The sequence below is a fragment of the Mizuhopecten yessoensis genome, unplaced genomic scaffold (assembly GCF_002113885.1).
Source record: "Mizuhopecten yessoensis strain PY_sf001 unplaced genomic scaffold, ASM211388v2 scaffold6361, whole genome shotgun sequence".
Classification (NCBI taxonomy): Eukaryota; Metazoa; Mollusca; class Bivalvia; order Pectinida; family Pectinidae; genus Mizuhopecten; species Mizuhopecten yessoensis.
This window is the reverse complement of record NW_018406511.1, coordinates 429,850-455,421: the sequence shown is the minus strand read 5'-3', so window position 1 is coordinate 455,421 and position 25,572 is coordinate 429,850. Positions and strand designations below refer to the sequence as shown.

Sequence of the window (25,572 nt, the reverse complement as noted above, 5' to 3'; positions counted from 1 at the left end):
TTTATTGGCATTTTTATTGCTCAACACTGCAAATAATCTTAGTGAAATATTTGGGCTACCAATATTCATTTTGGGCCTGCACTGATAAGGTCAAATGTGATTATATTTACATGCACAACTCTTAATACTTCTATATAATTATTGACCTTCTGCCTCAACCAACGAGTGGAAATACTTTTGGCATTAGCTCAAGTACATAATTAGCTAAAACATATGGATACTGCACCAGTAAGGTCTCCAACTGGTGAGATAACACCAAGACTACCGATGTTTTGCAAAAGTTACATATACATTGTGACATCGGTATAGAAGTATGTAAAAAGATATAAAAAATATCTATCTATAAATTGTATTACGCTATTTTCGGATTTGAACAAAAATTATATTCGGACAGCATTCACGCAATCACATACACTATGATCCACATGTTATAAACACTTCTCTGGACAATCACGCAATTGGTGAACACGATCGGATTGTTGGGTTTACATGAATACCACACTCCGAACTTAATCCACCGAAAACTATCGTTTAGATTATGAACGCTTGCAACACTTCCCTATGCGTGCCCATAATGCTTTATATAACATCTTACATTCGCCACGGAACTTGTCATCAAGGAAACAGTACACTAGTGGGTTTGTGACATTACTGATGAAGTACCCTCTCAACAAGATGTCATCGAATGGACCCAAAACACTATTAATAACTACACTGAAGTTCTTTGTAACTGCTTTGATGATTGTTAGAGCTAAATAAGGGAGATAACCCAAATACGACACACCAGTCGCTACCAGGAACATAAACGTGATTTGTTTGCTTCTATCGAACCTTTTAGGGTTTTTTTGTTTCACTTTCAATGTTTGATTAAAAATCCTTGTCCTTGTCATCGCGGTTTTCCCCAAGCTTGATTCGTCCTCGTGCATGGCGTGGTTAACTTCAGATGACACAGTAGGAATAGATTTCTTAATTTGAAAAGAGGATCTGAACTTATATTGTCGACATAGCACACGCCCAATAAATATATAAATAATGACACACACAATGAAAACAATGGTACATATCAACAACAATAACAAGTTGAACCCTTTATACACTATACTGTCTTTGAATGTGTCTAGAACTTTACAGTCTGTGCCGTTTATGCCGTACCGATCGTCGACTATCTCGATCTGAACGCCGTACATCACTAGAGCAGGGGTAGATATAACAGCAGATACCGCAACAGTTACCACGCAAGCAATCATGGCGCCATTTCCTTCTAATTGTCGGCCAAATGGTCTACACGCCTTTCGGAATCGTTCTACCGATATAACACCCAGAAGTGAACCACTGTATATACTTACAAAATGGTTCAAATACCTGAAGAATCGACATAAACCGTCTATGGTGAACGTGCAGCTGAACCGGATGTCAAAGAGTTCAAAAGGAATACTAAAGCAACACGCTATGAAATCAACAACCGCTAACCAAACTATAAATGTCCTGTGATTTGAAGATTTGTACCGTAAAAAGTAAACAAATATTGCGTGCGCATTGCCAATAGTTCCAATGATGCTGAGAATTGCGAGATACACAGTCACAGGAATATCGTTTTCAATGTAATCCTGGAGCTCAATCACAGATAAGGGCGGCACATTCATGGAAACATTGGTGTCCATCGTGAAAAAGATTGTTGTCGCATTCACCAGTCTACTATCACTCTATGCGCGTGTCACATTAACACTAGTTGTCCGGAGGATTGTTGTCACAATAATTAGTCCACGCTATGTTTGGTAATCAAGTTAACATGTCGTTCTAGATTTCAGAAATCATGAAAACAAACAAGCAATTCAATTCCGAAGTATATTCAGCGTTGTTTCTACTGCAGGATACTTGTTTGTTGACCTGCTAGATATCAAACAGCGTCCAAACCAGACTACACTACTGTCAGCTTAACTAGCATTTATCACACAGCTGGAAGGCCAGAGTAAAGATATACACCGACCCGAATAAGTCGTCACAGGTAACTGTTGTCACTAACACCTCACTCCATTGTCAGTATATGCAGTACAAATATAGTGGATCGTCCACGTGACGGCCGATTTAGTGTATACACGTCAGCCTGCGCATGCCCCGAGTTATTAGTCATACATCCATCTGACTATGCTGTGTATGTGTAAATCGTGCATACTTAAAAAGTAAGGTGTGATTTTCTGATTCATAATATGACATAAGTGACCATAAAAAAAATCATACTACTTAGTTTGGAAACATCTGATTTGCAATAGTGTTGCTATTGAACAGATTTTCATTGGCTCTTTTCCTCGGTAATTCCTTGTTACTGTGTGGGTCATTTTCTCAATAGATGCCCGATTGGGAAATTTCCATCCCGTATATTGACCCAGTCTTCTAATTCATTGAATGCGTTTAAAGTTGTATCATTTTCAGTTAATGTGTTTCAAAATATGTATTACTTTATTATTATTAAATCAAAATATTCAAAACCGCTTTTTTTTTTTAAAAAAAATCATGAAATACTGACCGTACTGTGTTTAACGGCAATGTCTCACTAGAGGGATATCACTTTTCATAAATTGTTATTCAAGGTTTTATGACCTTTTCAATCAGCGAATACCTTTCTCAACTCCCTCGGGAGCGTACAGCCTTTGCTGCCATTAAGGCGCTCACAACTAGCATTCAACAATTCTAGCACGTACTCATTTACAGCTGAGTAGACTGGAACAAGCGAATCGATGTATCTTGTTCAAAGATACTATAACAACACTTTTGTGGGGTATTGTTATACAATTTGAAAAGTAAAAGTTCTGGAGATGTGGTATGGTCCAAATATAAATTTATTAGAATAACTTTCTCTAGGTCGGTGGGTGATTTCTGGAGTATCCGAAAACACAACCGTACAGTGTTAGGGCTCATTCCCAGAGATTTCAGAGATTTTTTATTATCACTCAGACACACTATTGTGCGCAACAAGAGGTCATCATAAAGTACAATATAACAATGATATGGTTGACCGTAAAGCACTCATCTTACTATGCTAGCGTATACTAATATAATGGGTTAGAACACCAACTCTGGAGAATTGAAAGGATTGTGTTTATATAGGAAATCCTTAGTTTAGTTATAGTCTGTTTCAATTAAGAATGTCACCTCATTTCGTAGATATGATACTAAAGTCAATAATAATTAATAAAATGGATAAAAAGTTTGTATTTCCTACATATAACTGTAATACACATTTAATACAGCACTAAGTAATAGAAAATAATCATTGAATATTAATTTTTACATTATATTTGTTTTACCATGATAGCTAATATTTCAGCTACCCAAAGGAATAAGCAAGATGATACCGGATCCCCTTGTCTACAGCCCCTTTTTATGTCTACAAAGTTGGGATAAAAAACCATTCTGTATGATAGACGAGGAAGTATTTGAATTAAAACATAACAGATGATAATATCAAACTGAAGTCACACAAGTTAAACACAATTAAAAGAAATCTGAAAATAAGTACAAGTTTAACTAATATATGACAATAATTATAAGAGAATTCACACAAATCTGAAAATACAAGTTTAACTAATATATCATAATAAATATATATGACTGATTCTGAAAACTGTTCTAAATATTAATTATCATTTTGCAATTATTAGCAGTTATTGATTATCTGATTACTTATCAGAAGTTGATTTACCTGTACAACATTTCTGCAATAAACTATAAACTCACTGTCATCATAACTGGCCACCTATACGTAAACATGTGATTTTAAGCAGAGTTGGTGTTCAGGGAAGACCCCAGTCCGACGCCTAGCTCCAAACTGAAGTTACCAATCATAATCATGCCCTACTTGTACATTTACACAATAGCAATTTAGTAATTAGTTTGAGTGACATCTGTCATTCATAGCAATTAGTCTTTCAGACCCAGGCCGTACCCGTTCCTCTACATGTGAATTTTTAATGTCATATTTAATACGGGAATAATTCCCACAATATAGCTGGAAGGGAATATTATGCCCACATATAAAACAAAGGTGATCAACTTGATCCTGCGAATTATCGCCCAATTACTCTATTGAGCTGTACGTATGGGGAAACTTTTCACGTCAATTTTGAATAACAGGTTGGGAAGATTCTCTAATCGAGTTGACCTCCTCTGCAAAAATCGGTCTGGTTTTCGTAAAGGATATTCTACAATTGACAATAACTTTATAACACATGTTATGTTTGAATTATTGAAAATAAGTTAAAAAAAAATGTATTGTGCATTTATTGACTTTCAAAAAGCCTTTGACTCGGTTTGGCGAACAGGATTATGACAAAAATTAGTAAACTGTAATATTAACGGAAAATGTTTTAGAGTAATTTTTAATCTTTATGATGGTATTAAATCCAGAATAGCTTTGAATAATTGTAAATCTGAATATTTCCCATGTAATATTGGAGTTAGACAAGGTGAAAATTTATCGCCGATTTTGTTCTATGTGGGTTGCTATGCATATTTCCCTATTTCGGCATTATTTGTTGGTGTTTAAGGTGGCTCCACACATCGTCATCAGCGTCCATTTTCGTGACGTACTTCCGGAAAAAGTACAGCTCGGACTCAATTATCTTGATCGAAATGTGCATGTACACCGTGTCGTCATTTCCGTATTGCGTATAGGGCATTCAATGTCGTTGTGCAAATTATAGTTACACCTTGGCCGTTTTCGTTTAAACGGTCAAACCGATCGGACCACTGTTGTTCGTTTATTAAATAAGGTCGGACCTAGTAATCTGATGCTGCTTTCAGGCGAGCCGTGAGAAAGCCTTGCAAGGCCTGCATATACATTTGCAGGTCCGCCAGGATTTATACCCGAAATTGTTACATTTATAAACGGTCAAACCGGTTGCTCCGCATACACGAATTTCGCTGGTTAATTACGAAAGTGTGGAGCCACCTTAAGCACTTGATATAATTACTATTGCCAGTTGGAGGGTAAAACAATTCATAAATTTCATCAAAAATAGTGTCTTACCTACAAAGCGTAGCTGTACTGTACACGTGTACAGGGATTTGTTGACATGCTTCGATAGAAGTATGTCGCAGTAAATAGTAAAGAAATTATAACAAAACTGATAAATCAATAGGTATGTTATTAAAATGTAAACAAAATCTTCCATCGATTTAAAAAAAACACCATTGCCTTATTAAGGAAAATGATCACATGCCTAAATATTAAAAAAAAATAACTGAAGGAGGTTTCGAACCTACACCGTTTATTTTTTAGTCGCAAGTAAACTGCGTTACACATTCAGCTACATATAGATATTGGCAATTACAAACTTATTTAACCCGAGAAACACCGGTCGCAGTTTAGAGAAACTTGCTCTTTCATTTAACAGCTATGTTCATTTAAAAGCCGGAGTTCACAGAGAAAAACCACCGACATACGGTCAGTACCTGGCAACTTCTCCACGTAAATCTCGAACCCGCGACCCACTGTTGGAGGGCAAGTGGTAAGAGAATGTCAGACCTTGGCCACCGCGGCCCCGAGTCCTACATATATGTAACACTTCTAAACTGCATCACATTGCACACGGCCGTACTATTACGTTAATTTAGGTCATGGACATAGTTTATGATTTGTTTTATCAACAATAATACATGTATGAAGTACCGCTGAGAACTCACTGTCATAACAGTCGGCCACGTCAAATACTCATCTGGTAATATGCATGTAATACCGCTAGTTACTATATATGTACTTATGTAAGTGTACATGTTAGTTATTTTACAGTATTTGTATTTATTTTAGCGACATAAGTTTATGAATAACTGTATTTTTACTGATTTAAATGAAACATGTTTATGATTAAGTTTAACTTATTTTAGTGATAAATGTTATTGATTTTGCTGTTTTTGTATTTATTTTAGTGATACTTGATTGTGATTTTACTGTTTTTATACTTTTTTAAAGGGGCTGGTCGGGGAAAAAAATGTCATATTTGCTAAAATGGCATACACATGTTTAAAATACCTTCTTATGAAATATACCGATTCAAATTTTGCTGAAATTCATTCCCTAAGAGTAAAAATTATAATTATTTTAAAGAAATCCTAAATCGTCACCTGACAGTCTAAAACTCTCAATTGACCCAGATCAGTGATGTATACCGCACGCGCGTCATCAACAAGGCCAAATGTAAACATCGCGGCGAAAGAAAAAGATGCATGCAAAAGTCATGACAAGCACGAGGTATCAATACCGTTATATATAACAACAACATATAGGTAGGAATACTACACCTGCATCATATATGACCTTTGAAAACAATTATTTACGTATAGGATTGCTGTCTTGACCGCTAGTTGAGTCCGACATGGCACATGACGGCGTGTTGTTATCTTCACTGCCTCACTTTCGAAACAATTACGTGACATATATAAATAGATCTGCGCTATTTACGCGCGGCTTCGTCGATATTTCAGTGGTCAAAACTGGACATTGCAAGCAGAACTCGACAATCATATTGCCGTGGTATAACTTTTGGAAGGCCAGAGAACGCATTTAGACCCATTTTTTTGTAATTTTTTCCCCGACCAAATACAGGTTTGTCATTTACAGTATTTGTATTTATTTTAGTGATACATGTTTAGGTTTTTTAATGTATTTGTACCTATTCTAGTGTTTGTGATTTTAATGTATTTGTACCTATTCTAGTGTTTATGATCTTAATGTATTTGTACCTATTCTAGTGTTTGTGATTTTAATGTATCTGTACCTATTCTAGTGTTTGTGATGTTAATGTTTTTGTACCTATTCTAGTGTCTGTGATGTTAATGTATTTGTAACTATTTTAGTGTCTGTGATGTTAATGTATTTGTACCTATTCTAGTGTTTGTGATGTTAATGTATTTGTACCTATTCTCGTGTTTGTGATTTTAATGTATTTGTACCTATTCTAGTTTTTGTGATGTTAATGTATTTGTACCTATTCTCGTGTTTGTGATGCTAATGTATTTGTACCTATTCTAGTGTCTGTCATGTTAATGTATTTGTACCTATTCTAGTGTTTGTGATGTTAATGTTTTTGTACCTACTCTAGTGTCTGTGATGTTAATGTATTTGTAACTATTTTAGTGTTTGTGATTTTAATGTATTTGTACATATTCTAGTGTTTGTAACGCTAATGTATTTGTACCTATTCTAGTGTCTGTGATGTTAATGTATTTGTTACTATTTTAGTGTTTGTGATTTTAATGTATTTGTACATATTCTAGTGTTTGTAATGCTAATGTATTTGTACCTATTCTAGTGTCTGTGATGTTAATGTATTTGTAACTATTTTAGTGTTTGTGATTTTAATGTATTTGTACCTATTCTAGTGTTTGTGATTTTAAGGTTTTCACTTCATCTGCCAGTGTCAGATTTATGCTTTATTTATAGAACTTTTAACAGAATTATTTCCGAACGTTTAAAGTTAGTATTGATGTGTTTGTTACTGGTTATTCTGATTTAGATATATCTCGAGTACTTAAATCTATGTACGCTAATATGAATATATTTACATTCTGTAAAATCAACCCACTGAGGGACCCCTTGAGATGACGTAGAGGTCACGTGGTTCAGTGCTTAGAGAGTTTTCGATTCAGACAGATGTGTTTTTTTTTTATTCATATAACAAATTACTTTTTCATCGTTATTTATATATTTCGAAGCTTCGTTTTATTCTACACAAGATAGACTGTTGTTCAATGACTTAATCCCTACGATTTGAACCGTGCTACCAGCACGTGGTTGCGATACGAGGTTTGTTTACATTCCTTTGTTCGGGTCACTGACTCTGACCTTTCGATTGAACTGTACGCTGCTAACGCCAATTCTGATGACAGCGATGGAGCCCAATACTGATGACAGCGAACGAGCCCAATTCTGATGACAGCGATGGAGCCCAATTCTGGGACTAAATTCGTGCGCATACCCAATTCTGGGTCTAACTTGCACCTGGACGGTCCACTGTGACCCAGAACTTTGTCAGACGATGTCTGCACGGTTGAAACCACAGTGCATAATGTGGAAGGCGGCCATTTTGTTAGCCCAAGGCCCCTGTCTTCAATGCCAAACATAAATTATGCAAATGTGTTCACGCGGGATCTCGGCGAGACTTCCGCTTCTTTCGGTTCTGTAACTTCCGCTTCTGTAACAAGGAAGAGAAGATTCTGACGACCCGGGTGAGGAATTCGGCCAGGACATTGAACCTGATGATACCGAAGGTTTCAAAGACCGTGAAAACATAATGGGAGACATGGAACTGTTTTATGAACAACGCGAAAAGTGTTCTCCAAATATTGACGAGCAACTGGCGAAAATTGTGAACGAAGGAATTAGATCCCCAATCGGAGAAGATAAAAGGAAAGACCTTCTCAATAAACACTTGAGGCCAGGTAATTGTGATAACCTGGCAGTTCCTCGAGTCAATAAGGGCATATGGACAAGCTTGTCCAGGTAGGCCAGGGACATTGACATAAAGGCGCAAAATTCACAGAGTCTTCTCTGTAAGGCATTCTTCCCCTACTGCACCTTACAGACAATCTGTTGAAAGGAACTAAAACCGGCCTTGACCATGATGCTGTGAAATCCTGTTTTACATTAGCAAATGACTCTTTCAAAGTATTACAGCTGGCATTCACTGATATGTATCACAGGCGAAGATTTGCATTGCGTCCTGAACTTCTTTCAGAATACAAGGCTTTGTGCTCCTCTGACAACCCTATTACTGAGAGCCTGTTTGGGGATGATTTGGACAAACAAATCAAGGATATTACTGACGCTCAACGTGTGAGCAAAAAAGGTTACAAAGACACAAAGAGGGCACAGATATTCACCTTTTCCTAACATTAATAGAGGTGGTGCTTCTTCTTTAAGACGAGGACATGGACAAGTCTACCAAGAGTCAACTAATTACAACCAGTCAGGCTCTTAATCACACCCCAGGGGCAGAGGCCATGGACACAGTTCTAGGGGTTCTGTTTTAGAGAATCGCTACTCCAAGAACCAAAAGAAATGACAATGAGGACTTCTTGTACTACAATGCCTGTACATGTAAGTAACACTTTTGTAGACAATGATGATTGTGCGCTTGACATCAAGACATTAACTAACACACATGAAACCTTTCGGGGTGGGAATATCTCACAGTTCCTCCATCAGTGGAAGGCTATTACATCTGACAGCTGGCTCAGACTCAGATACAAGGTTATCATATTGAGTTTGCCAATATTCCTGTTCATCGGACGCTACCACACCAAATCCATTTTTCACCAGTGGAACAGGCCTTTATTGATGCTGAAATAAGTAAACTTCGGTCCAAACAGGTTATAGAAGTAGTTAAAAGGGGTGAGGAGAATGAATACATTTCCACCATATTTCTCAGACCTAAACAAGATGGATTCTGAATTAAAAATAGATTGAACTATGATGTTGAACATGTGCATTTCAAAATGGAAACGCTTAAAGCGGGCATGAATTTAATGACAAGACTTTGTTGGTTAGCCTACATTGATTTAAAAGATGCCTACTATTCTGTGCCAATTAATAGTAAAGACAGAAAATACCTCCGTTTTTTCTGGGGAGGTGTGTGTTATCAGTTTACCTGCCTTCCAAATGGGTTGTCTTCCGCTCCCAGAGTATTTACGAAGATTATGAAACCTACGTTTTCTCATTTACGGAAAATGGGTCATGCTAATGTAGCATATATTGATGACAGTTTACTGCAAGCAGATTCATATGACCAATGGGTGGCTAACATAGAAGATACTGTCTATACTATGGATTCATTAGGTCTAACTATTCACCCAGTAAAATCCCTGCTGAAGCCCACAAAGGTTATAACGTTCCTCGGCTTCGTGTTGAACTCTGAAACTATGAAAGTAAGTTCAACAAGTGAAAAAGCTGACAATGTAGTCCATGTGTGTAAAGAATTTCTCAAAACAAAGACAACGACCATACGACACCTGGCACAAGTCATTGGGAAAATGGTTGCCTGTGCTCCTGCATTACCACATGCCCCCTTATTTCATAAAACATTGGAGCATGAAAAAGACCATGCCCTTAAGGAAACTAAAGGTGATTTTAATCAGATTGTTAGTATTTCATCTGCAGCCAGGGAGCAGGTGTTACGGTGGATTGATAACATTCACAGGAGTGCTCATCCAGTGTATCGCGCCCCCCTGACCTCATTCTTGAGACTGACAGTTCAGGCACAGGGTGGGGAGGACTAGTTAAAGATGACGGTAACGATTAGTTATGGACATTAATTACCTTGAATTATATGCACCTTTTCTAAACCTGCAGTCTTTCTGTAGTTCAAAACGTAACATTCATGTGCGATTATATATGGACAATACTGTGGCAGTGAATTACCTTAATAATATGGGAGGTAAAAAACCTCACTTGCATGACTTGAGTAGAGAAATGTGGTTATGGTGCAAAGAACGCGACATCTGGTTATCTGTGTGCTACTTACCAGGGGTAACTAATATAAAGGCTGACATATTGTCTAGATAAAAATCTGATGACATCGAGTGGAGCTTAAATGTACATGTTTTTCAAGATGTGTGTGACAAGTTTGGGATACCAGGCATAGACTTATTTGCCTCTCGACTCAATGCACAAGTGAATGAATATGTGTCATATCTGCCTGATCCTACAGCTAAAGCTGTAGATGCTTTTAGCTTGACATTGTCATATGGAACTTTATACTGTGCATTTCCTCCTTTCATTCTCCTAGGAAGAGTTCTACAGAAAGTGGAGGAGGATGTGACGGAGTTGATCCTTATTGCACCCATGTGGACCACACAACCGTGGTTTTCAAAAATGTTGAAACTGATTATAGCCCCACCAGTGATCCTGCCGAACAGGTTACAGCTGTTAAAATTGCGAAACAACCCAGCAAGACAACATCCACTGCGGAAACTGCGTCTGATAGCCTGCAGGTTATCAGGGAATGCCTGCAACGTCAAGGAGTTTCGACACAAGTTACAAACATCATTCTCGCATTATGGAGGACATCAACACAGAGACAATATGGGGTGCATATCCGCAGATGGTTGTCATTTTGCGAGCAAGGGACAGTGGATCCACTTCAACCATCTGTAACAGACTTGTTAGAATTTTTATCCAACATGTTTCATAAAGGGCTAGACTACAGTAGTGTAAATACAGCTAAGTCATGTATCAATTCATTCCTATAATTAACTGGTAATACTTCTTTGATAGACTATATACTCATTAAAAGATTTATGAACGGGAGATTTCATGCTCGTCCAGCATTGCCAAGATATTCCACTACTTGGAGTGTTTCATTAGTTTTACAATATATACAAACCCTTTTACCTGTACATCATATTTCCCTTAGATTTTTGTCACTTAAATTAGTTCTGCTGCTAGCATTATTGACAGGTCAAAGGTGCCAGACTCTTCATTTGATAGACATTCGCAATATTACTGTGACAGAGTCCCAAGTAATAATCGTTATTGGTGACCTTTTAAAACAGTCCAAACCAGGTCGGCACTTACCGCCTATAGTGTTCTATGCATTCCCAACCGACTCATCTTTATGTGTTGTGACAGTGTTAAAAGAGTACCCTGAGAGGACTGAAGTTCTACGCAAGGAAGAACCACAATTGTTCATCAGTACGATTTCACCTTTTAGCAAAGTTTCTAAACAAACTATTGCAAATTGGAAAAAAATTGTGTTAAAGAAATCTGGCATAGACACATCAGTGTACAAACCACATAGCACAGGGAGTGCATCTATGACAGCAGCTAAAGCTGCCAATTTACCCATCTCTACCACCTACAGACTGCAGTCTGGAGCAAAGAATAGACTTTTCGGAAATTCTACTGCTTTCTTTCATCCCACATTCAGTCTACTGTGACAGAGAATGTAGGTACTAGACTTCTGGAGCAATTTGCTGCTTCATCACAAACATTGAATTAACATTGAAACGTTATGTTATCAGACAATTCAGATGTGTTCATGTACATATGTATAATATGTAAAAATGTTGATACCTTATCATCAAAGGTGAAATGTATAGAATTGTTTGTTTTTCATTTATGTATTAACATGAATGCATCAACTCAAAAATCTTAAGGGGTCCCTCAGTAGGTTGATTTTACAGAATTGGAAAATTAAACTAGTCTTCCACTGGAAGACGGAGTTTGATTAAAATTCTGTAAAATCAACATCTACTGAGGGATCAATTGCCCACCACTTGAACCCTCCCTCTATACATTATATGGATAGCTAGGTATCTTTGGTTATTGATGCACTGATGTTACTCTGAATACTAAACCACGTGACCTCTACGTCATCTCAATTGATCCCTCAGTAGATGTTGATTTTACAGAATGTTAATCAAACTTCGTCTTCCAGTTAATTTTCCAATTATGTATAATAATTTGGCAATATCAATTTCACTGTGCGATATTGTGAACAATAATAGAACTCTTCTTAAAAATGAAAATCCTGAGAGGAGGCACATGGTTATCTTAACCAGAGTGGATATTTTTCAGATGTTATTGGTTTTCTAGTCTTAAAGGAGATCAATATAGAAACACACAGTGTAAAGATTGTGTTAATTTTGGAAGTTCTAGCTTACATGCAATCAATACAAACACTTTAATCTTAAACATGTTACATTCATGTCTTTTCACTTTTTACTTTTTCTACCCATCAATATCATAGAAATCAAGACTTTACCAATACCTTACTAGAACAGCCATAATTATATATTTTTTTCTATTGAATTTGAATATCAAATTGTTTAAGAAATCGTGTTATTTCAATCAATAATGAATATGTTTTTAAATTTCTATAGAAATTCGTTCATTAAATTAGTTTCAAATGGTATTATTTTTTTTAGATTTTTATCTAAACTCTTATTAAGAAATTTTGGTTTTGTAAAACACAGCCCAAATTATCATTATAATATGAATAGTAGTGGAATGTTCAAATCATACAACAATATGTATGATTAGACTCTTATTTTCAAAGTATGATTGTAAAGATATTATTTTCTTAATTAATAACGTCAACAAAGCAGTTTAGAGATCCATCAGGTTCGATAGGATATAATTTAAGATGAAGTGACATTCAGATCAATTACATTATTCCCCACCTTCAGGTGTAACAGAAAAATCTCCAATCCGAGGGCTGATTTATTTGATTGTCCAATCCGAGGCTCTATTGTTTCCTCTGTTTCACCCTAAAGGTAGGAGATTATTGTATCATCTGTTTCACCCTCAAGGTAGGGGGTTATTGTATCATCTGTTTCACCGTCAAGGTAGGAGATTATTGTATCATCTGTTTCACCCTTAAGGTAGGAGATTATTGTATCATCTGTTTCACCCTCAAGGTAGGGTATCATGTATCATCTGTTTCACCTTCAAGGTAGAGGGTTATTGCTTCCTCTGTTTCACCCTCAAAGTAGGAGATTATTGTTTCCTCTGTTTCACCCTCAAGGTAGGGGGTTATTGTTTCCCCGGTTGTACCCTCAATGTTCGGGGTTATTGTTTCCTTTGTTTCACCCTCAAGGTAGGGGGGTATTGTTTCCTCTGCTTCACCCTCAAAGTAGGGAGTTATTGTTTCCTCTGCTTCACCCTCAAGGCAGGGGGTTATTGTTTCCTCTGTTTTACCCTCAAGGTAGGGAGTTATTGTTTCCTCTGTTTCACCCTCAAGGTAGAGGGTTATTGTTTCCTCTGTTTCAACCTCAAGGTAGGGGGTTATTGTTTCCTCTGTTTAACCCTCAAAATAGAGGGTTATTGTTTTCCATGTTTCATACTCAAGGTAGTGGGTTATTGTTTTCTCTGTTTCAATTGAAGAAATAGTTAGGACAGAGCGGAGATATGAGTGTTACTTTAACTCGCAGGTCAAATTCGAGCGTTCGGGGTTTGCAATATTATTTAATAATAATTTTAAGATAAAGGTTATAAATGTTCAAAATAATTTGACTAGGAATTTCAAAGCGTTAAATCTAGAAATAGAAGGGAAACAACTTACAATTATAAATACCTATGACCCTAATTTCAGATGCTCCATCATTTTACGACAACATGTTAGAATCAATAGATATTTTTAAAAATTAATTTGTATTATATGTAGAGATTCTAACTTAGTATTGAACCCTTAAGTTGATCATCATAAACGTAATAAACATATCAATAACTCAAAAGCTAGAGACAATTGAAGAGTAAGGAATGATTGATGTTTAAGCCTTGGTGGGGAAGTTGTGTACATCTGCACCTCTGTGGCGGATTTTAAACCCCACTATGGCTAAAGCTCATAATTATGTAAATAGCAAAACAGTGTGTATTGATGTACATTTTGTTATCTAGGTTATGTAAGTTAATGTAATAATTTGTCATTAAATGTCACCTTCGGTGGCCATTTTCAACTTCAATTTGCTGTTGGGTTATCTTTGAGTTGAAGGAGCATAAAAGGTCAAAGAAACCCATTGATCTCAGTTTATGATTATACTCCCAAATTATTAAGGGAATTGGCTTTTAAATTATGTTTGTAAGATTTTATATTAAAAAGTAGGCATTTCAAATTCAAATTATTTCATATAATCGGATGAGAAACTTTTCCTCTGATTTGATTGGTCAAGCCATATTAGGGAACAATCTTGATACGCAGGCGCACTTTGTAGCGTCACTTCCAGCTTAAGCAGAAAAAAGTTTGCGTTCAGCCTCCACGAGAGAAGTTTATTTATCTTATAGGTAAGCAGTTTTACGGGATCAATTTCAAACCCAACCTCTTTCCACCCTTCTAAAAAAATCATTTCTTCATTTTGGGCGGATTTTTACAACCCCACTATGGCTAAAGGTCATAATTAGATCATTAGCAAAACAGCGTGTATTGATGTACATTTTGTAATCTAGGTTATGTAAGTTAACTTGTGATCAAATGTACGTAATGTACTAATTTGTAATTAAATGTCACCTTCGGTGGCCATTTTCAACTTCAATTTGCTGTTGGGTTATCTTTGAGTTAAAGGAGCATAAAAATGATTCTCCTAAATGGAGAAGAATGAATCCAATTAATCAAGCTCGGTTAGATTTTTTTTCTCTTTTCGGAAAACTTATTACCTAGTTTAAAGAAAACAACTTTCAAGCAAGGATACAGATCTGACCATTCTATACCATTTATTACATTAAAATTTAACAAGTTTAAGAAGGGGAATGGATTATGTAGGTTTAACAATTCCTTATTGCATGATTTAGACTATCTTGAAATTATAAACAAAACTATTTCAGAAATGAAAACCCAATATGCTCTGCCAGTATATAATCTATACAATATATCCAGTATACTGGACTCGAAGATCATATTCCTTATAGATGATCAGCTGTTTTTAGAAACATTATTAAAAGAAATTAAAGGAAAACTATTTCATATGCGTTACATAAGAAAAAACAACAGACCCTTGAAGAAAACAATTCAAAAGATATCATAAAACATATTTATATACTTTTTACATGACTTTGATGTTCCTAGACTGAATGATATAGAATCTGATAGTTTAGAGGGCATTATAACTCTTAAAGAAGCATCACAAACATTAAATGATATGAAAAAAAATAGGAACAGCCCTGGTTCTGATTGGTTAACGGTTGAATTTTTAATATTTTTTTGAAAAACAGCTGAAATATAACTTTATAGTGAGATCAATCAATTGTGGTTATACTAATGGGCAATTGTCAGTTACACAAAGATAGGGAGTAATAACATGTATACCTAAAGGAGATAAACCAAAACAGTTTCTAAACAATTGGCGACCAATTTATCTTCTAAATATTAAATATTATATTATAAAATTGCCTCGGGGGCAATAGCAGGGAGAATAAAAACAGTTTTAAATAGAATGATAAACACAGATCAAACAGGTTTTATTTTGGGCGTTATGTTAAGGAGAATACTAGATTGATTTATGATATCGTGCGGTATACAGCTGAACATAATACACCAGGAATGATGTTGATTATAGATTTTGAAAAAGCTTTTTACTCAATATCCTGGACATTTATTGAAAACAGTTTTTGATTTTTTTAAAAATTGGTAATGACATAACAAAATAGATTGAAGTCTTTCATACAAATGCAAAGTCCGCAATTAATCAAGGGGAAATTTTTCATCTTTTTTTTTCGTTTTTTTTTAAGAGGCTGTCATATAATTTCATATTATGCGCTGACATTTTAGTTGTAAGACTGAGAAATAACAAACATATAAATAGTATTAATTTGGCACCCTGCTAATATGATGTATTTTATTTGGATTCGTTTGCATCAATAAATAACTTGTGTTTTCTTATCTTCATATTGTGTGCGGATTCCGGAAAATCCGTACCGCGACCGGTTTTCAAACTTACATTTTGTACTTACGGAAAGTGCCGACGATTCCCGATTGACGCAGCATATCCACTGTACTAGTAGGCCCGGATTACGCATATGTGGGACTGTATTGTCTGTAACTGACCATGGACGACTGGACACTGACCTTAGTCACGCACAAAACATTCTATTTCTTTACTTCACTCTAGCTCGATAATTTGAAGGCGTCAGATCATTTCTCCATCTCTTCAGGAATATTTTGTTCAAAAAGCTGGATCATCTTTGCTACATTTTTCTATGTCCTCAGCACCACATGGATGGATAAGCAGATTTATGTATAATTTATTTAATTGAAGTTTCTTGTATATATTTTCTTATCGTTAATTTCATCACGGTAATTTCTCTGTTCACAAGATGTTGTCATGGCCATTTTACTTTTATGATAGTCATAAGACAGTCAGATTAGTTGTAACGTAAATTGTAAATGTAATTTGAATAGTATTTTTCATATTTATGGCAGCCTACCGCATTACGTCCCTTTGACGCGCCTCAAACACCACCAAACTTGTGACAAAAGTTGCTGACGCGCGTAAGGTAGTTCCGGTGTAACCAAGGTTCGGCGTCTACGTTGTGAAGGTGTTGACATCTTCAGTGTGATGTCGTTTTGATGACACATGATGACATAGGACCATCATAATGCGGGATTGTCATTCAATATCCAAGATTTCATGATAATCGAGCAGATAACATGGACGATAAAGGTAAGCTTCCTTATGCTTTGAGGAAAGCTTCCACATTTTAAAAATGTTCATTCTGTGAAATAAGCCAGTCTTTATATCAAGGTGCAAATGTAACGTTATGGACACTATCAAGATACGTTTTTTCAGCAAAACAAAAACGCTTTAACCCATGATCCCACTAAACATATTTTATGTTATTGTCGTCCGATAACCAACAATTTCTCACCTCTTACAAAGTTACATATTTGTGTATATTGGCAGTGTTTTTCGGGTAATTTTCACAAGTATATTTTGAATGATCGTACCTATTTAGAGAGGGGGGCTGGATTCACATAGACAGAAAACACTGATGGGTACACAGGTAAATTAAAAAAAGGTCTTTTTAGGAAATAACAATAATAAAAACGGTTTACCATTCACTGTCACAAGATAAAGAGATTATAGACTACATTTGTAAACAACGTTTATTAAAATGGGTTCTCTTTTTTTGTTTATAATTTGATAAAACATTCAATTGTAATCCCAGTCACAGTAAAATCATGCATAAGTTAAGTTGAATGTGTAAACTATTCTTGTGAAAAATATTAAAACATTACCAGTAAAAAACCCAATATGATAAATCCCTTTATATGATTTCAGATTCTATCATTGTCAAGGGAGGAAAAAGATATTGTTTACTGTGCTCCAACTATGCAGGAAAAATTTGTGAGGATGGTACAACTATAAAACTTCATTTCATTCCATCAGGTGACACTGCTGATAAAAAAACCAAGATCATTGTGGATTCAAAAATTCAAACTTGTGCGACCAGATACTCCTATTGGCTCAAACTCAAACTCTAGACTTCGCAATTTACATTTTGAAAATAATATATGCAAACAAGGTATCTGACTACACCAAGGAAAATAGTCATTCTGAATTTGAGAACACTGAAAACATTCCCTGTGAGGATACATCATGTATATCTAAAGGAGCCTACGCCCAATTGATGAGTGTTGTGTTTGAAGTTGAAGCATGGTCTTTGGCAAAAATTTCTTACAGATTTATTAAATGTGTCTGTTATGAGTTTCTCGAATCATTAATACATGGATTAATTTTATGTTTGATCACATGCAGTCACTTATCCCATGGCCATCAAGAGAACGCATTTTAAGCAATTTGCCTAAACATTTTACAGAAATGACTGTAACCTGGAAACATGGAGGCTTAATTTCTTACATGGAGTGCATACAAACACCATAAAACTTATAAAGGTTTAATTGGAGTTGCACCCAATGGTCTAGTAACATTTGTTTAAAGGATTTGGGGTGGGCATGTATCAGATAGCAGACATATTGTGGAAAAAGATGGTGACCTCTTCTGACCAAAGTTAGAACTTTGAAATGTTATTCTTGCAGACAAAGTCTTCACTGTTGGAGATTTACTTGCTACATATATAGGTCTAAATATGCCACCATTTGTATGATCTAGTTGTCAGATGAGTATACAGGGGTCAACAAATAGCTGCTCCGAGGATTGTTGTTGAAATGAAAAATGGAGCAAATCAAGAACTTCGAGATATTACAATCTTTGCTACCACTTACTGAAGTTCATTTAGCTGAACAAATAATTATGATATGTTGTGCCATGACAAATTTGTACAAGCTCTTACTGAAATGAATTATACTGTCTGCAATGTCCTGTACTTAAGATCTCTGGATTACTTCATTTACAGGATCATTTGTAAAATGTACATATAAATATACTGTTCATATATGAAACCAGTACACTACTGTATTGATTTTGTTTAACAAAAATCACTTGAATATTTAAAATGGACAGATTTTCAGTTGACCCTTGACATTTAATAATTTCAAATAATATTTTCCCTAGTCAAACACATTCTAAATAGACATATCTTTGCAAACTCTAGAGTCAAAGCTCATTGTTGGGTCTACTGATGTCCTAGATGGCTCAGGTATATAATGTGAAATTAACTGTGTATCAGTACATGTATACATGTACATTTGCATTCCATTAGACCGTGCAAAGTAACTATAACAATGTTGACTTACGTGTGATTTTTGTAATAGGTTTTGGGATGTTAAAATTTCAAAACGCTTGATGGTTATATTGTCTGTTTCAACAACTATTGGTAAAACTAATATGTATGTTTTTTATAGAGTTAAAGTTACTAGGTATGTAAAATTTCTCTACGTATGTACAAAGGTTTGATACTTTTTCATACTTTGTTATGAATATATATTGAGAAGCACACCATATAAGAGAATGATATTATCACAATATTGATTTAATACCTTTTAGAAGTCAAAATTGAAAATGAAAATAATTAAGCATCAATATTGAAGAACTGGACACATTTTAAAAAGAGTTTTTGTCCAATGTTTAATTGAAAACAAGAAAACCTAAATGACTAAAATGTATGTGTAACTCAGGTAGTTTCAGATATTGACAAACCCTTGTTTAATGTTATTGGAGGGACACAGAACTTTGTATGTAATAACTTCTCATTTCATCTTAGTTATTATAATGTATATTGTTATTGTGTGTTATGACATGTTTAAAAAGTGTATATATAACATCCATGATAATTTTTTTCATTTCAGCAGATACATTTTAGGAAATGATTCAAGATATCTATAATCAAAATTAATTATGTTTTTATTCAATTTTTCATAGTGATGTTTTTGGATATTTGATTCCTGGACTCTTTCTGTAGTGTGACTTGGCTTACTTTTTGAGGACCTATGATATCTCTTGGAGAAATTAGTGAGCTCATCAAAATGGTTAATTTTATATTGATGACAAATATGTTAAATGTGTGCATATTTCAAAGTTGATATGTGTATTTTCTTGTACGTCACTACATGTTATGAACTGAGTTTAGACATCAATAAATACATGTACACACTTGACAAGTTGTACTTAGTTCAGATGTTTGAGTGGAAAGAAAAGTGGATGACTCCTCTGGAACTTGTATGGTTGCCAGTTGTTAAAAGTGCATCCGCTTCTAATAATTGTTCTGAGCAAGAATTGGGATATAAATAAAGGTTGACTTTCAATCAAATATGACCCCTCAACAGATGTTAGATATTACATTTGTCTATGGATGATTACAGAAACAACTGTGAATCACACAGTTAAATACAACTTGACATGTACATATAATTTTCTGTTCAACAGTTAGTAATGATTCAATAAATATCTATTAACTTGGATATCAGAATATTTTCTTGCTCAGATCACAGTTTATTTTTTTACAAATGACTAAAATACACACACTGAAAATACCCCAGATTCACCTTTAAAGTCACTGATTATAATAGCTTTATGCTGTGTGACCAATATCAGTTAAGCATAATATTTGTAACTAACCTCTGTGCTTTGTTCTTGTTCTAGTTGCTTTAATAGGAATTATTTGTAATAGGTTTTTATTATTTACATTTTAGGGACTTTTCCATATCCCATTTTAACGATGTACTACATTAAGATGAACAACTGAATTTAAGATTTCGGCCTTGTTCTTCAAATACCGCAAACTACCATAGATTCTAATACTCTACACTAATTAAATCTTGCTTGTAACAAGCATTTTCATCGGCTTAAATATTTATGTAATCAGCCCATAACGTTAATAAATGACGTAGCTGTTTATAACGTCGCTTTTGATTGGCTGATACAGCAGCGCAATAATTCCTTAATGAAAAGAGTCCATCAATAAAAGAGGATTTCCACAGGGATTTTGTATAGTAGATTAAATAATAAGGATTAACTTGAATATATTTTTCATGTTATGGAGATATAACACAAAAAACGGAGTGTACTCTAAATAAACCGCGAAGCGGTTTATGATGAGAGTACACTCAGGTTTTTTGTGTTATAAAAAAAAGTGGGCAATTGTCAATATTATTTAAGGATTAACTTGAATATATTTTTCATGTTATGGAGCTATAACACAAAAAAAACGGAGTGTACTCTCATCATTAACCGCTTCGCGGTTTATTTACCAGTTTCTTTACCAGAATGCTGATGACGTTACATTAATATTAGATAGCACACAAATTTCAATAAAAGAGGCAATAAAAAAATGAAACATTTCTGAATTTAAGACAAACATCGATGAAATCTTTATCCGGAATTGAATTTGCGGTGGGGAAAGACAATTTCCATTTGTGTCAAAACAAAACTAAAAATCTATTTTGGATTGATGTAGAGACTATTAGAGGCCCATGCAGGGAAATCACATACATTATATAGTGAAAGTGAATCCATTTATCAATATTTCCAATATCGTTTTGTTTTAATAACAACTTTGAAACAAATAACATATCATTACATGTTTTATTTCAATCGGATATTACAAAACAAAACAAAAATGAAAACAATCTAAAAAGGGGACAACTTCTTGCACCAAATAGTTCACGTATTCATACATACGCCATCCTGAAATTTTATGGAAAACAAACCTCAGACTCGTTAGTATGTCGATTGAGTCAAAGGTTGATAGAAATGAAAATAAGGGCTTCGTCATTAAGCAGGTATTGTAGATAAAATGTTTTTTATATGATCTGAATTACAGAACTCTATCTTGAAACGGAGATCTCTAAAAAGTGAAAGATTAACTCGGAGATCCATAAAAAGTGAAAGATTAACACGAAGATCTATAAAAAGTGAAAGATTAGCACGAAGATTTATAAAAAGTGAAAGATTAACTCGGAGATCCTAACAAGTATAGGATTAACTTGGAGATGTCTAAAAAGTGAAACATTAACACGAAGATCTATAAAAAGTGAAAGATTAACACGAAGATCTATAAAAAGTGAAAGATTAACACGAAGATCTCTAAATAGTGAAAGATTAACACGAAGATCTATAAAAAGTGAAATATTAACACGAAGATCTATAAAAAGTGAAAGATTAACACGAAGATCTATAAAAAGTGAAAGATTAACACGAAGATCTATAAAAAGTGAAACATTAACACGAAGATCTATAAATAGTGAAAGATTAACACGAAGATCCATAGAAAAGAAAGATTAACACGAAGATCTATAAAAAGTGAAAGATTAACCCGGAGATCCTTAAAAAGTGAAAGATTAACACGAAAATCCCTAACAAGTGAAAGATTAACACGGAGATCCATAAAAATGGAAAGATTAACACGAAGATCTATAAAAGGTGAAAGATTATCTCGGAGATCCATAAAAAGTGAAAGATTAACACGAAGATCCATAAAAAGGTGAAAGATTAACACGGAGATCCATAAAAAGTGAAAGATTAACTCGGAGATCCATAAAAAGTGAAAGATTAACACGAAGATCCATAAAAAGGTGAAAGATTAACACGGAGATCCATAAAAAGGTGAAAGATTAACACGGAGATCCATAAAAAGTGAAAGATTAACTCGGAGATCCATAAAAAGTGAAAGATTAACACGAAGATCCATAAAAAGTGAAAGATTAACTCGAAGATCCCTAAAAAGTGAATGAATTGTTCTACCGTTGTCCTACCGATGTAAGAGCCGATGTGCTACAGAATACCACTTTCTGTTACCTTAAATGTTACCGATGCGCCCCCGATGTTATACCGAGGCATCAGTACTACTTCGGTGGTATTCGGTAGTACTGAGGTATCACATTTGTACCAGTACGGTACACATCGAGGCCACCGGAGAGCCGCCGATACATTACGGGGCGCTACCAGTGCTCTACCGACAGTAACGAAACCAAACCGGAGTACTACCGTTGTAGACCCGTTGCTCGCTCATGCAGTGAAACGGCGGAAGTTTTTGATCATGTTAATAAATGTCTACCGTTGCCCACCGTTTCTATTTTTTCGCCGATTGTTCTGACGATGTCCTGACGATGTACTACCGTTCTTAGCGATGTGATACCGTTCTAGTACCCATCCCCGAAAATCGCCAAACTTGTGCTCCGGTATAGCTCAGGCGACCCAAATCGGCTAGGTGTGATAGGCCCTGAACGTGTATATCAATCATATAAGGTCAACTGTCATTATATACACATGTACAGCTCTTAATACTTCTATATAGTTATTGGCCTTCTGCTTCACCCGACGAGTGTAAATACTTTTGGCATTGGCTCAAGTACATAATTATTTAGATAAAACATAGGGATACTGCACCAGTAAGGCCTCCAACTGGTGAGATAACACCAAGACTACCGATATGTTTTGCAAAAGTTACATATACATTGTGACATCGGTATAGAAGTATATAAAAAGATATAAAACATTGTATCTATAAATTGTATAACGCTATTTTCGGATTTTAACAAAAATTATATTCGGACAGCATTCACGCAATCATTATCAACGCACACATGCACTAGGATCCCCATGTTATAAACACCATCTGGACAATCACCCATATTGGTGAACACGATCGGATTGTTGGGTTTCTATGAATACCACACTCCGAACTTAATCCACCGAAAACTATCGTTTAGGTTATGGACGCTTGCAACACTTCCCTATGCGTGCCCATAATGCTTTATATAACATCTTACATTCGCCACGGAACTTGTCATCAAGGAAACAGTACACTAGTGGGTTTGTGACATTACTGATAAAGTACCCTCTCAACAGGATGTCATCGAATGGACCCAAAACACTATTAATAAGTACACTGAAGTTCTTTGTGACTGATTTGATGATTGTTAGAACTAAATAAGGGATATAACCCAAATACGACACACCAGTCGCTACCAGGAACATAAACGTGATTTGTTTGCTTCTATCGAACCTTTTAGGGTTTTTTTGTTTCACTTTCAATGTTTGATCTCCATTTTGATTGAAAACCCTTGTCCTTGTCATCGCAGTGTTCCCCAAGCTTGATTCGTCCTCGTGCACGGTGTGGTTAACATCAGATGACACAGATTGTTTGTCTGACACAGTAGGAATAGATTTCCTAATTTGAAGAGAGGTTCTGAACTTATATTGTTGATATAGCACACGCCCAATAAATATATAAATAATGACACACACAATGAAAACAATGGTACATATCAACAACAATAACAAGTTGAACCCTTTATAAACTATACTGTCTTTGAATGTGTCTAGAACTTTACAGTCTGTACCGTTTATGCCGTACCGATCGTCGACTATCTCGATCTGAACGCCGTACATCACTAGAGCAGGGGTAGATATAACAGCAGATACCGCAACAGTTACCACACAGGCAATCATGGCGCCATTTCCTTCTAATTGTCGGTCAAATGGTCTACACGCCTTTCGGAATCGTTCTACCGCTATGACACCCAGAAGTGAACCGCTGCATATACTTACAAAATGGTTCAAATACCTGAAGAATCGACATAAACCGTCTATGGTGAACGTGCAGCTGAACCGGATGTCAAAGAGTTCAAAGGGAATACTAAAGCAACACGCTATGAAATCAACAACCGCTAACCAAACTACAAATGTCCTGTGATTTGATGATTTGTACCGTAAAAAGTAAACAAATATTGCGTGCGCATTGCCAATAGTTCCAATGATGCTGAGAATTGCGAGGTACACAGACACAGGTATATCGTTTTCAATATAATCCTGGAACTCAATCACAGATAAAGGCGGCACATTCATGGAAGCATTGGTGTCCATCGTGAAAAAGATTGTTGTCGCATTCACCAGTTTACTATCACTCTATGGGCATGTCACATTAACACTAGTTGTCCGGAAGATTGTTGTCACAATCATTAGTCCACGCTATGTTTGGTAATCAAGTTAACATGTCGTTCTAGATTTCAGAAATCATGAAAACAAACAAGCAATTCAATTCCGAAGTATATTCAGCGTTGTTTCTACTGCAGGACACTTGTTTGTTGACCTGCTACATATCAAATAGCGTCTAAACCAGACTACTGTCAGATGCTACGCTTAACTAGCATTTATCACACAGCTGGAAGGCCAGAGTAAAGATATACACCGACCCGAATTAGTCGTCATCAGGTAAACGTTGTCACTGACACCTCACTCCTTGGTCAATAGTGCCGCTGGTCTTGCTATGATGTTATCGCAAAATATAATATCACTAATTATGCAGTACAAATATATAGTTGATCGTCCACGTGACGGCCGATTTAGTGTATACACGTCAGCCTGCGCATGCCCCGAGCTATTAGTCATACATCCATCTGACTATGCTGTGTATGTGTACATCTTGTATACTTAAAAGTAATGTGGCGGATATTGGTTAGACCGGTGATAAGATTTCCCTTACAACACATCTCATATTAACACCTTAATGTCGTCCTTTACAAAGCTAGAATTAACTTATCGCCTCACTAAAAGGAGTTTATAAACATCCGCAATAGTTAATATTTGTGTGGAGAACGGCCGTGTCCTTTATTCATAGAAATTGATATATATTTTAAAAAAATGTCGAATTTCAAGTATTTCTAGTATAATACGGTTCTGAAATAA

General features: G+C 35.4%; 1 protein-coding gene across 2 annotated transcripts; it reads right to left on the bottom strand.

The window, feature by feature from the left end:
• On the bottom strand, positions 1–25,255 carry LOC110452006 (cholecystokinin receptor type A-like). 2 transcript variants are annotated; one of them, XM_021500253.1, is made up of 2 exons: positions 23,891–25,255; positions 1–831 (listed from the first exon to the last, which is right to left on the bottom strand). In XM_021500253.1, exons 1-2 carry the CDS (start codon positions 24,748–24,750, stop codon positions 537–539), a joined length of 1,155 nt encoding a protein of 384 aa, XP_021355928.1. In that variant the 5' UTR covers positions 24,751–25,255; the 3' UTR covers positions 1–536. The 2 variants fall into 2 exon arrangements, with proteins under 2 accessions (XP_021355928.1, XP_021355931.1); XM_021500256.1 differs by having other exon boundaries at positions 1–861; positions 23,921–25,255.
• Between the last annotated feature and the right edge of the window lie 317 nt (positions 25,256–25,572).